This window comes from Heteronotia binoei, chromosome 1 (assembly GCF_032191835.1).
Source record: "Heteronotia binoei isolate CCM8104 ecotype False Entrance Well chromosome 1, APGP_CSIRO_Hbin_v1, whole genome shotgun sequence".
Classification (NCBI taxonomy): Eukaryota; Metazoa; Chordata; class Lepidosauria; order Squamata; family Gekkonidae; genus Heteronotia; species Heteronotia binoei.
In genome coordinates, this window is record NC_083223.1 from 121,291,876 (window position 1) to 121,305,333 (window position 13,458).

At 40.0% G+C, this 13,458-nt stretch overlaps 1 protein-coding gene across 9 annotated transcripts in view; it reads right to left on the reverse strand.

The window, feature by feature from the left end:
• Positions 1–4,266: 4,266 nt before the first annotated feature.
• Positions 4,267–13,458, reverse strand: part of BCLAF1 (BCL2 associated transcription factor 1) — a 33,150-nt gene continuing 23,958 nt past the window's right edge. For 2 of the 9 annotated variants that reach the window (XM_060239950.1, XM_060239959.1), the window contains exons 8-13: positions 13,020–13,104; positions 12,273–12,448; positions 11,050–11,230; positions 7,678–7,824; positions 5,726–5,932; positions 4,267–5,598 (exon numbers count right to left, since the gene is read on the reverse strand). In XM_060239950.1, the coding sequence (XP_060095933.1) occupies positions 5,593–5,598; positions 5,726–5,932; positions 7,678–7,824; positions 11,050–11,230; positions 12,273–12,448; positions 13,020–13,104 (802 nt within the window). In that variant the 3' untranslated portion in view covers positions 4,267–5,592. Of the gene's footprint in view, positions 5,599–5,725; positions 5,933–7,677; positions 7,825–11,049; positions 11,231–11,979; positions 12,140–12,272; positions 12,449–13,019; positions 13,105–13,458 lie in introns of those variants that run through there. The other 7 variants (XR_009555448.1, XM_060239967.1, XM_060239984.1 and 4 more) reach the window with 7 other exon arrangements.

The following is a 13,458-nucleotide window of genomic DNA, read 5'->3' on the forward strand; positions in this document are numbered from 1 at the left end:
ACGCTAGAGATTCCTTCCGTCCTTCCTTGAGTGGCAGTAAAATCGCGGGGAGCGGAAAAGGTTCGGTGTGCTGGGGAACAGTGACATGGAGATAGGGAGGACAAGGAACAGAGAATGGCTTTTATTTTCTTTTTAATGGTACCGTTAAAGGGGGAGGCGTGCCAGTCTATTGTAGTAACGCAAAACTGAAGTGCAATGACATCTTAAAGACTAACAGGGTTTATTTCGGCATGTAAAAAAAAAAAAGCCCCCTAGAACCAGTCGTTTTCGACTCAGAAGTGACGTTGCTTTCACAGCGTTTTCACGGCAGATTTTTTACGGGGTGGTTTGCCATTGCCTTCCCCAGTTATCTACACTTTCCCCCAGCAAGCTGGGTACTCATTTTACCGACCTTGGAAGAATGGAAGGCTGATTCAACCTGGAGCTGGCTACCTGAACCAGCTTCCGCTGGGATCGAACTCAGGTCGTGAGCAAAGGGCTCCGACTGCAGTACTGCAGCTTTACCATGCTGCGTCACGGGGCTCTTTTATTCTGGCAGCTTCCATTAATTGCTATACACTTCTTCAAATGCAAATTTTTCATCGGGAAGAGTGATCCCACTTGTAATTAGGGTTGCCAAGTCCAACCCCAGAAATATCTGGGGACTTTGGGGGTGGAGCCAGGAGACACTGGGGTGGAGCTAGGGGGGAGAGGGGAAACGGCGCCGGGGAGCGTGGTGAGCTGCCGCACCGCTGCCACCTCTTCTCCGCTCGCCATGGCTGCTTCTCCGAGATGGGCTCAGCCTGAGCCCATCTCGGAAGAGCAGCCCCGGCGAGCGGAGAAGAGGCGGCAGCGGCCTCTTCTCCGCTTGCCGTGGCTGCTCCTCCGAGATGGGCTCACTGAGCCCATCTCGGAGGAGCAGCCACGGCAAGCAAAGAGGCAGCGCGGCAGCCTCGGGTAGAAGCGGAGGGGGGGTGGAGGCGGGCCGGGGGCATGGCGAGCCGCAAGTCCGGGTCCTAGAAGGGCCCGGATTCGCGGCTTGCCATGCTCCTGGCCTGCCTCGCCCTCCCCTTCTCTGGTTTTGCCTGCTCCTCCGATATGGGCTTAGCCTGGGCCCATCTCGGAGGAGCAGCTGCGGTGGGCAGGGAGGGGGCGGCAGCAGCGCGGCGCCCAGGATCGGGCAGCTCGCCATGCTCCCCGCCGCCGTTTCCCCCCCTCCCCCCGCTTCCGTTTTTTTGGGGAGCAGGGGAAGAGGGTGGAAATCCTGGGGTCCCCCGCCAGGGCAGGAGGGTTGGGAAGCCTACTTGTAATGTTAAATTAATACAAGAACTGCTGGACATAATGGCACATATAAGCCTTTTTTGCTGGTCTTGGTATTGTACCTGAGTTGTTTTTATTAATATTTTTTCGAGCTGGTCATGTATAGAAATAATTAGTGGTGCGCTCCAACTCACTAAAATAAAAGCTAGAATAAACAGTGTTTAAAATGCAAGTAGTCTTTTTTAAAAAGAAAAAATGCAGGTCATTCTTATTTTGAGTCCTTGTGCTTACTTCTCTTAAAATGACTCACGGAGCAAAGACATGTTAAGCCTTTAGTCTGTTTCTTCAGAACCAGGATTCTCCTGCTCTCTATAGCATTCAGTGCTTAAAAATATGTCAGCGGCTTGACCACAGATACAAACAGGGAGAAAACATTGTCGGTACATTCAAAGCTATAGTCCCTAGAAGGTGTGTATAGCATGTCATAGTGTGGTTAAGTTTTGGAGTAGGATGTGGAAGACCCAGGTTCAAATCCTCTTGGCCATGGCAGTTGCTGGGCAACCTTGGGCCAGTCAATAATCTCAACCTAACCTACCTTACAGGGTTGTTGCGATGACGAAGTGGAGAGGATGTAAGTGGCCTTAGGTCCCCATTAGGAGAAAGACAGGTATAAATGAAGTAAATAGTCACATGCAGATAGAGAAGTGACACCCCGCCCCCCTGAAAGAAACGTAAATGGGATGCTAGAATGATCAGGTGAAGGGAATACCAGGCAAAAATCTTTGTGGGACCAAAAGGTTTCTTAGAGATGTTTACAGAAAAAAATGTGATGAGGCAAAAAACTGACTTTAAGACAAATGTAAACCATAATCAGACTGATATCAGTACAATAGAATTGTAGTGTTCCTGTATTTATTATTTTTGATGCTGTAACATCAAGCTACAAGTAAGCACAAACCCATATCATTCAATCACATACTTGCATCCCACACCCAAGATGTGTGCCTGACATGCCAGGAATTAATTCTGGACTTTATATATGTGCTTCGTAAGCTCTACACGGGCCTACCCTTCCACGATTTGGAAGTTGCAGAACGCAGCTGCATGCTTACTATCCATGATGCCTTTATGGACACATATTCAGCCGGTCCTCTGCAGACTAAACTGGCTCTCAATAGAGTTCCAAATCAGGTTCAAGGTTTTGGTTTTAATAGCCAGGGACCAACATACCTGCAGGACCTCCTCTCCCTGTATGTCCCACGAAGAGCCTTAAGATTAGCTGTTCAATGTCAGCTGGCAGTCCCCAGCCCAAGAGGTCTGTTTGGCCTTGACATGGGCAAGGGCTTTTTTGGCCCTGGCAGAATCAGCTCCCCATAGAGATCAGGGCCCTGCAGGACCTACTACAGTATCGCAGGGCCTGTAGGACAGAGCTCTTCCACCAGGCTTTTAGCTAAGGCTACGGACCCTTTATAGATTGGCCCCTCCTGCTGCATTTGGCCCTGACATTCTCTAACTGCCCATGAATGATCTGAATTGAATTGAAATTAAAATATTCAGGAGTTATGGCCATCTTGCTGTTTTAAACTGCTTATGCATATGGTTTTATATTAAGAACTTTTAAATTTTATATTCTAATGTTTTAATGATATGTTGTATTATATTTTGTTTATAACCCTCCCTGAGCCTGCTTTGGCAGGCAGGATAGAAATTCCATAAAGTATGAATTAATCACTTCTCTCAAAATGCACTGTCTTTACCCATGGAGTTCAAGTGTGGCAAGTTCGTCATTCTTCGTTGCTTCATCAACTTGCTAACCAGGTCCATGTGACAGCACACAATATACCAATGAGGATAGCATTCACCCTCTTCCCATTCTGTTGCATTTGGTTCTCTCCCTTTTATGCCCCCAAGAGAAATGACAGAATACCTTCTGGAGTTTTGCTAAGCACTGCAGTTTATCTTCTGCCTTCTTTTAGAAGTCCTGTCCCATCATGTCACTGCTCACCTAATGATGAACATGACCATCTGCCTTGTTATTCATTGCCTTATTGCAATGCAGCCATCTGCCTTATTGATTATTGAGCTTTAGCAATGTATGTAGATGGTGCCATGCCCCCAATTCATTTGTGAGTTCTGACTATCCACTAATAATATTGCTGTTGACTAACACATGATGAATCAGGTTTTTTGTACCACCAGTTATCCAGTAATGCTTGCATTTATTGTTACTCAGTATCGATTTACTTCATAAATCTTTAAGACAGGAAGGGAGGATGCAGATCTCAGTGACAGGACACTTGCTTAGCAGGTGCCATTAGGTCTTCATAAATGGCATCTCAAGTTGAACGGATCTGAGACAGCAGGGATAAAAAATAACTATGCTATTACTGGCCTCAATGGACCAGTAAACGTGGCGTAAAGCAGTCTCCTGCACGCACACTGCCTCTCCCTTCTTTTCAATACTGATAATGATAGTGATGCATATTTAACACTTTTTTTGAAATTGCATTGTCTTGTATTTTGGCGCCGAAGCCTAGCCTATACTTACAGCAGGTAGTACTGAGACAACAAGACGCTGAGTGGATTGTACTACTTCAGCCTAAAATTTTCCAGACATCGAAACTCAGTTTTCCACTTACAAGGAACACCACCACACATGAAGACACGTATAATCATTTCCTTAAATTGTTAGGGACTTTTACATGGGAAAACATTCAAATGTAACTATCCATGGCTACAGCCTGTGATGGTACATTTACCAGCTTAATATTTTACTACCTGCTGCATATGTACAGCAGATCATAGTGAATATGGCCTCAAAGCATTCTAGCAGTACAAGTAACCAAAAGGACTGGTAAAGTTTTTTCACATTTTAAGTTGGCATTTATCTGGGCTTCATCCAGTTTACTGTTTGACTATGTGATTTTGATAAACAAAACCGAATTAAGCTTACTTCCCAGATTATCTATAGCTTAGACATCAACATACAGTTATTATGTTTCTGTGATATGTAATAACAGTCTAATGTCATTTTAGAATTTTCACATCTTTATTCCACTGCAGACTGAAAACATGATGGAGATATCCCATTTTTGACCAGTTATTTACTAAAGAAAACCCACAGAAAAACAAAGAAATAATTTTACAATTTGGGAAATACTTATACACATAGTAGCTGGATCAATATTGCCATGTGCTTCCTGTCCGACACTTTCACCAGAAGCCAAATGAGTCTTCTTCTAATGTTCCTGCAGTAATTAATGCCATTTCACGATCATTATACACTCTGTTTAAATGTTATAAATGGATATCTAGTGTTTTACAGAAGACTATATTATGCATGTAAATTCTGAAACATACTGAAGCATGCTTGTGTTAAAGGTAACTTTTCACTACCATTTACCTCTTTCAGTCGTACGCCTAAAGGTACGTGCATTGGGAATGTAGGACAAATCTTCTTTTAGAAAAGAGTGAGCAGAAGGTGAAGCTACGTTTAGTGCTGTTGCACAAACAGTTGAGGCATTTCCCCATTAGCAGTAAGGGTATGTGGACGGAGAAACGTGGCACCTGTTAAGCTACAGCTCTACTTGTCAGATCTAGATCTGTTCAGAAGATAACTCCCATCGTGGTCTAGAAATGTGAATGTATGAAATAATTAATAAAACCCCAACACCAACTTGCATATACCTCCTACTTACACTCATTCTTCAGAAAACAGGATATGCTATAGTTTTCAAACTTGATTCACAATCATTTTTGTGAAACCAGAGTGCAACCCATTAGCTTTTCAGTACTATTCACATGTTGACAAGATTAAGTGGCTGAGTCACCGTTAACTGAAATATCAATATCCCACCCCAAATCAGACCAAGCAATTACACTACAATTTAAATGTAAGCCACACACAAACAAAAAACTAAGGAAAATACTAACTCCAGCATACACTTTAGATTTAGTACTGATTTATTTTTTAAAAATGCTGCCTCAAGATTTAGATGTGCAGACCTAAGGTTTACTTCAGAATAAAACACAGTTGTGGAGGGGCAAAGAAGTACAGTTCTCAAGGTTTCAACCATATCTTTTGGACAATGCAAAATTACACTGCTTATACAAACAGTAAATATTTTTAAAAACTGATAATGACAAATAGTATTGTATTTTTCTACTTGCCTCTGTATAATCAAGTAACAGCTACTATTTAGTGAATCACTAAAGAATTAAAACAAAAACCTAAACTACTTTCCAATGGTAAAATTTTAAGTAAAATGCTTACATTCATTTGACGACAAATAGTCATATTAAAAATGCTGCGTGGATGGTGCATAAACTTTCAGTTGGAACAGGTCTTCAAAGTTATTCCTGTGCAAAAGATGTAGAATATTTGCACTATATTATTGCAGAATTTTAAACCATTTGAAATTCAGGTAAGAATGTTACATTTCATAAGCAAGAAATGTAGCAGAATTGAGAAATAAGAACTGCCTACCTTTTCTTCTTTGCGTCTCTCTTTATCTTCATTTTCCATTGTTTCTTCTTCTTCTTCCACAAGCCCATCCCCTTGGTATTTGTCATGAGTCCACTTTGGACTGCTACCTGATTTTTTGAAGTTAAATCTTCCTCTGCCACGCTGGAAAGTGCCCCGGCCTCTTCCTCTTTTGGCCCAGTAATCCACACCATCATCTCTATCATCATGCTAAAACAAATATGGAGTGAATAAAGAAAATTAAAGCACTAACATGCTTTATTAGGAGCAGCATTCAAAGAAGCATATCAAACTACTCAGTCTCCTAATCATAACTGAGTCATTAGTTGTCAGTATTCTGCAATACACACACACACACAAAGCTACCTTACTCTTAGTCAGGCCTCTAGGCCCATCAAGCCTAATGCTATATATACTAAAGGACAAAAGTTATTCCTTGACTCAAGCAGAAGCATCTTCCAGTTCTGCTACCTGGTATCCCTTAATTGGTAACAGAAGCATGTTCTCTAACACAGAGTTAAACGCCCATCTCTAATTAATCACTAATTTAATGGGAGAGACAATTATACTGCTCTGTAGCTTATTCCTAATTTTTTGTTTGTATTGCTGGAGATCTGTTTAACTGATCTATCTCTAAAACACTGGATTACATCAACGTTGGATTACAAGTACTAGTATGTGGATTATAAATACTGAGTTGAAAAATGTTGAATGTATCAATTTTTTCTGACAAGAAACTTAGTAGATTTTCCCTAGAGGAAAATATAGTCAAAAGACACATACATCCTTTGATTTTCATGTAAGAAAATCTGCCAAGTGACTTAAAGTACCAATCACAGTCTAGCACAGGGGTGGCCAAACAGCAGCTTGGGAGCCACATGTAGCTCCTTTCACACATATTGTGTGACTCTTGAAGACCCCACTGGCTTGAAGAATGCATTTAAAGTTGCTTTCTTTCCACCTCTTCGTCCTCTTCCCTTTCCCCATCTATTTACCTTCCGTCTTGTTCATGTCTTATGGCTCTCAAACATCTGCTGTTTATCCTCCGTGGCTCTTATATTAAGCAAGTTTAGCCACCCCTGGTCTAGCATATACAAGTAAGAGAATTCAAGGCACTGCTACAGGTACAAACTGACTTTGTTCTCAAAACCAGTGAGCTGCATCTGGAGCAAGCCGAGAGAAGGCAAGAGTAATTCTCTCTCCAAATACTGAGATACAGACAGTCAGCAAACCAAACCTTGAGAGAACCCCTTTGCCATTCATTGCTATGAGACAAAGTGCTGCACTGCTAATACTGAGGCGTGAACTAAATCACACAGGTTCTCATTTAGGAACAAGAAAAGCATTCTTTCTTCAAAGCCTAAAACCAATATTTGTTTTACAAAAATAAGTTGCAGAGTGAGATTTGAAAAACAAAGTATGTCCCTTACAGAGATCAGCTCAATGACAGATGGGAAAGTAAAGGAGCAAGATAGGGTGAAACTCTTCTTTCTTCCACAGCCTTTCAAATTTGAAGAGCCCTTGATAACTCTAAATAATGACAATACTATGCGTAGCAGCAATATAAGAAAATTTCAAAGGTTACAACCAGCATTATTTAAAGTTACTTATGCAATTAGGATACCTTCAATCTCTACAATTTATTTCACACAGAGCTCTAAAGCAACACAAAGCTCCTCAATTGAAGATTAGATGGAAATATGTTGGGCAAAGGCATTATTTACATTTTTTTTTTATTGCAGCCAGTATCTGACATCTCTTCCTTTCAAAAAGGACAGATAAGGAATTGTCTAAAAGAAATTTCTTCTTCTTAAGATGGATATTAAAAGGTCTGGTCTGATGCTGTTAGCATAGCTCCTTTAAAATGACAGAAGTAGCTCTACATTTTGGTTCTATTAAATTATGTATACAATAAGCTTTGAGAAAAGATGCATGCATAACAGTATGGCACCCACCAAGAAGTATTTCTTGCTTTTAGGGGTATATTCAGGATCCCATTCCTCCTCCTTCGGTCTCTTTTGAAAAGCAGTATTTGAGTTACTGGGACCAGTATTTATTCCAGCAAACACGCCTCTGGCTCTTCCTCTGCCCCTAATTCGAAACTGATTGACCAAAGCATTTATGTATTGAATTAATTTACACAAAGCAAATTATAAATGTGAATTACATTAACCAAAATGCTTTGTTATAATCCTTCATCTAACACCATACATAGAAACAAATATGCTCAAGAATCCATGTGTAGAATTCTGCAGCAACTTTAACACAACTATATTTACTGTCTAGCACAGGGGTGTCAAACTCATTTGTTGGATCGGGCCATATAAGCATTTGTTTAAGATTAGGTAGCAGATATAAGCTTTATAAAGGACACAGACAAACACAATTTTTTTTAAAAAATCCTAAAATAAAACCCCATTAAAACATTAGCACTCATTGGTCTTAAAGGTGCTTTCTTTGTATTTCTCCAAGGATCCATGAAACTGGGCAAGGGAAGCTCTGGCTTTTTCCTTCCTTCCCCAGGGGACAAGGAGGGGGAGGAGCCTCAGCCAATAGAAAGAAGAGACGCTTGACTCAGTAGGTCTGCTGTGCAATTGAGAGAGCCTGGCAAAGCAAGCTCTGTCTCCACCCTGTCCTCCCCAACGGAGGAGCCTCAGCCAATGGAGAAAATAGGTTTTGCTCTGTAGCTCCTGTGCAATTGAGCAAGCCTTGCAAAACAAGCTGTTATGCAGAAGGAAGCAAGAGAGAGGGATTAGGAAGCAGATGACAGCCAGTTGCTAGGGGGCCTGATAGGAACCTTCTGGGGGCCTGATTCGGCCCATGGGCCGCATGTTTGACACCCCTGGTCTAGCACTTATGTATTGTGGTTGGGGGGACAGTAGATTTATCTAGTCTACTCACTTTCAAAAAGCAGTATGTCTGCTTTCAACTATCCATTGAATATTTGCAGAGATCCATTGTGCCTGGCACCACAACTTAAAGACAAGCTATGATGGGATCCCACAGAGAAGCCTACAAAAGGAGCTAGAGAAGCAGATCCTACCCTGCTTTTTCTGTCCTCTGACTGCCTACTGCTTATCCTCAAAATCCTTAGAGGGACCCTTGTGAACAACATGAAGAGGTAAAAAGAGGAAAGCAATTTCTCCCAATTCCTTCCAGAAGCAATTTCTCCCAATTCCCCTTCTTCACTGCAACCCTCCATTCTATAGTGAGTTTTGTTCATGAGGTTCCCCCAACCCTCAGAAAATGGCAGGAAAAGATCAAATTCCTCCACAAGCTTTGTTTGTGGGATCCAGCTTTTAGGTATGAAGAAATTATACACGTTATAGAGTTACTAGTACTCTAGGTTTATGTGTCTGCAATCAACCCCAGCAGTTAGTCTGCTGGTCTACAATATTAAAGGAGGAGGGGAGGAGAAAGCAGAGCCTATGATACAAGAGAAACTTCAAAAAGAAAAAAATAGTACTCAGTTACTTTTAATTAACTAATTTTGACACTGCTCAGAGTCGAATTGGCTATAAGAGCAGCATCATTACATTAACTAATTCTGAGAAACAGTTTTGACGACCTGATTCATTACTAGATTCATTACTTAGCAAGAGCAACTTCTTTTGACCAACTTGTTGCTTTCTTGTTACATTCAACAGCTTTGTAGCCCAATACTGATTACAGAAAAATGATATTCTGCCCAACTACTATGTAGAACTTGGGGAATCACACTTCTGCAGAGGTACTAGAAATAACAACACAGTGTTGTATGGTACTAAGGTATAGGGACCCTTGTGTTTTAGTACTATGGTACTAAAGGGATAGCAGAAGAGAGACAGAAACACTGCCTATTAGGTATATTATGTCTTTCCACTCTTAAAAATGCAGGTCCAAGCAGAGTTATACCCTTCTAAGCCTACTGACTTCAACAGACTTAAGATTGGTGTATGCTTACAATGGTATTGTTAAGCTTGTATACTTGATAAAATCAAAACACTACAAGAAGGTTTTTAGCTGTCCTAGAGAGCACACATTAAAATCCTTCAAGTAAAACACAAGAAACTGAAGTCTACTGTTTATCGTCTCATCATTTTAATTTCCTCATGTTTATACTTTCAGTACTTACTACCTTTGCAGCTATGTGGAATTCAGCAACCAACCACCTTTCTTGTTGAGTTCAATTTGAGTGAAAGTTACTTATTCCTGTAATGTTATATATGGGAGGAGGAGGAAAAGGAGATGGGATTTATACCCTGCCTTTCACTCAGAGTGGCTTACTATTTCCTTTCCCTTCCCCTCCCCACAATAGATGCCTTGTGAGGTAGGTGGGGCTAAGAGAGTTCTTGAGAGAACAACTCTGAGAGAACCTGTGAATGACCCAAGATCACACCAGGAGCTGCATGTGGAGCAGGGAATCAAACTCTGTTCTCCCAGATTACAGTCCACGTTCTTAACCTCTATATATTTGATCATTCTCCATGTTTAAAGCTCATGCGCCTTTGATGAAGCAGATATGCTGTAGCCAGTATCACAGAACAACTGATTTATGTATCTGTCATTCCAGTATCATACAACAGAGGAATTCTCCAGATTATTTACCTATGAACATCACAGCCCAGATTGCACAGTCCTCCATTACTAGTTAGGTTGCCTTCCTCATTTTAACTGTATCTGCAAGGCAATGCTCTGCCATCTAACCAAGAGTGCCTTGTTTATTTGCCTCTTCCAATGTTAGCAATGTTTGAATTACGCTACCAGCACATTAATGTACCTTTGAACTTCCACAGCATGCTGGCAGTTACCGTTTTGAAGTTATAATGCTGTGGCCTTCTTCCTCAGACTCTTTGATATTGACTTCAGAATTAACTGTAGACAGATTTTCAAGACTCCCAGAAAAGGTTTGTTATAAAAATGGCCTATTTTTGACTTAAAGTCAGATTTTTTTCTTGACAGTTACCATTAAAAAAAGAGAACACAAAACATAGCAAATCTGCAGAAAAGTTCACAGAAGGTAAGCTATAAAAAATATGAATTAGTGTAAAAAAATAATGAAGGAATAAGTACAGCCAAGAATGTGGCTGCTTAGTTTAGTTAAACCTGTCATTTTTTAAAACCCAGAACTACGCAGAATATTGTGTGACAGCATACCCTATCCAAATAGAGCTGGAACGACAGCATTTTATAATGAGCACTCCACCCTTGAAAACTTACATTTCCAATAAGGAAAAACTTCTTCCTATCATATACTTTTCAAATAGAAAACAAGCAACTTCTGGAAATTTAAGTTTTGTAGCTATAGTAATAATTTTTAAAGCTGAAAAAGCATAGCAAAAACTCACGAATGTGCCTCTAGGTCTTCCAACTCCTGTAAAACCAGAGTATTCTTTTTGTTCATGATGAGGTTTAAACTCTTCATCTCTTTCTTTCTTGCATTCTTTTTCTTCTCGGGAACTGGATGAAGAGGAAGATGGGGAGGAAGTTGAGGAAGATCGAGAACGGTCTTGCTCTCTTTTTTGTTTACTGAAAAATAAGAAACCATACTGGTTGCTGTAGAATCCTATACAACTGCTTTCTGTACTCTCAGAGGCTACCCTCTCCTCTTGTTTGATACTAATGTGGAGTTTTATAGTATTATGCTATTCATCTTCCATCTATAACTTTTTAAACAATTTATGGCTCGTTAACAATTGTTGCTTAACAGAAACAGCTAGTTAGCTATCAAAACTGCATTGGGGGGGGGAATGCAAGAAAGAATCCTTAGAGGTAATGTTTCTGAAGTGATGCTATTTCATTCATTTTCATATCTTACCAAGAATAGCAAAAAAATTGATCTTGCCCTTTCACAATATGGGCACAAGGTACCAGAATTAGTCAGCAACTGATACATGAATGATCATCAGTGTAGGAAAGCAAACATAAAACAGAAGTTCAAATAAATCCATGATCACACAAGTGGAAGAGCAACAAAAACAATGCATATGATCTTTGTATTCAACTCCCCATGGCAAAGACCTCTGACATTGATTTGACCATATTTATATATATTAATATCAAGCCCAAAAGGTGGATATAACTTTTACAATCATTCACTGAATAAATTGCTTTTAAAGACTAACCTGCTTAAGGAGAACCCATTCCCTGTCTTGAGAAAAAAAACCTCTCTTCCCTCCCCCATGTTAACCTTATACATCAGTAAAAAAAAAAATCTCAGTCTGGGTGTTATGAGTTGAAAAAGTGCGGAATCAAGCATAACGAACCAAAGTTCTTACACAAACTGTTTACAGAAATGTACTGCATTGAAGTCCAACCTCCTGATGTAGCCTGGATAATAGGACAGATTAATTTGTCATTTTTTTCAGTGTTAGCTTGCTATTCCAAAGTTTTTGTCCTCATCCACCATAAGCCGTGTAAAAGACAAATACATTTTTGCTGTAAAACAAATAATTTTAATTGTTTAAATTTAGATGTTCCATTGTACAGTGAAAACTGAAAGCAATTAAGCTTACATTTACAAAAGTCTAATTAGAAGCTAAAAACCTAGTTAGAGCAGTTAAACCTTTACCTGTCTTCTTTGTAAGATTTATAATCCTTGTAATCTTTTGGAATTTTCTCTTGCTTTCTTGATCCACTGGATTCCCTGGAACCTTTAGAGTCTCCTCGTTCTTTACTTCGTTCTTTTCTGCGACGGTCGATGTCATGTCGAAGGTCAGCAGCATCACACTTTAATTTTTTATCCCCCTGAATCAGAAACATTTCAAGGAAATTGTTTTAGCACCTGAAGTCTGACTGAAATGCAATAGGGAAGACCTACCACTTACTTAACTATGGGTAGCACCCTCACCCCACCCTGGCAGTAGTCATACAAAACCAGAGAGTTCCACAGTTTTTGTGGCTTCCCTCCAGTAGTTGCAGCCACCTGGGCTGCATCCTACACCATTCCCAAAGGTCCCCCAACAAAGTGGCTTTTTGGGTAAGTGCAGGGGCTGCAAGAGAAAGAGGGATAAGGGAAATACTGGTTGTGAGCTCTGTTCACAGTTCTTTATATTCATTTGAAATATTTAGGTATGTTTCTCTATTTGCCAAGAACAAGGAATACAGTATTTAATCACTACATGTCAAGTTATTAAAACAGCATGATTAGGCTACACACAACTGGCCCACCACATCCATCAAAAATTATTAGAAATGGAACAGGCTCAACATGATCTATGGCATAAAAACACAAAACCAAATCTCAGGAAAACAACCATCTCAGATTAACTTGTTTTTTATATAACTGAGACTAAAATAGCACCAATTTCAAACATACTTTCTGAGTTTCTTCTTTAAAGGCTCTCTCTTCTCCCGCTAAACGGGTGTGTTTCCTCAGGGCACTTGGAGAGATGTCAATCCTCCTAAATGCAAGATTTTTAAAAGTAATCATTATGGCTGCCAATATTCATCTCTCTCAAGTGGAGAACTGGAAACACAAAAGGAAAAGTACCAGTGTGCAATCCAAAAATCAAGCCTCGTTATTATTTTTAAAATACACATTTCCCCAAAATACAAAAATATTCAAATAAAACCAAAATATCAACAACTATACATTTCAGTGAACTTTTAAAAACTGTAGTAGAATATAAACCAGATGTCTTAAAATTTGTGCAGTGAAGAAATGCAACTGCAAAATTTCAATCCTCCAATCAAGTAAAAATATGGACAAACACTGCATTCAGAAAAACTGTAATTTTGTTGTCATGTTTCATTGA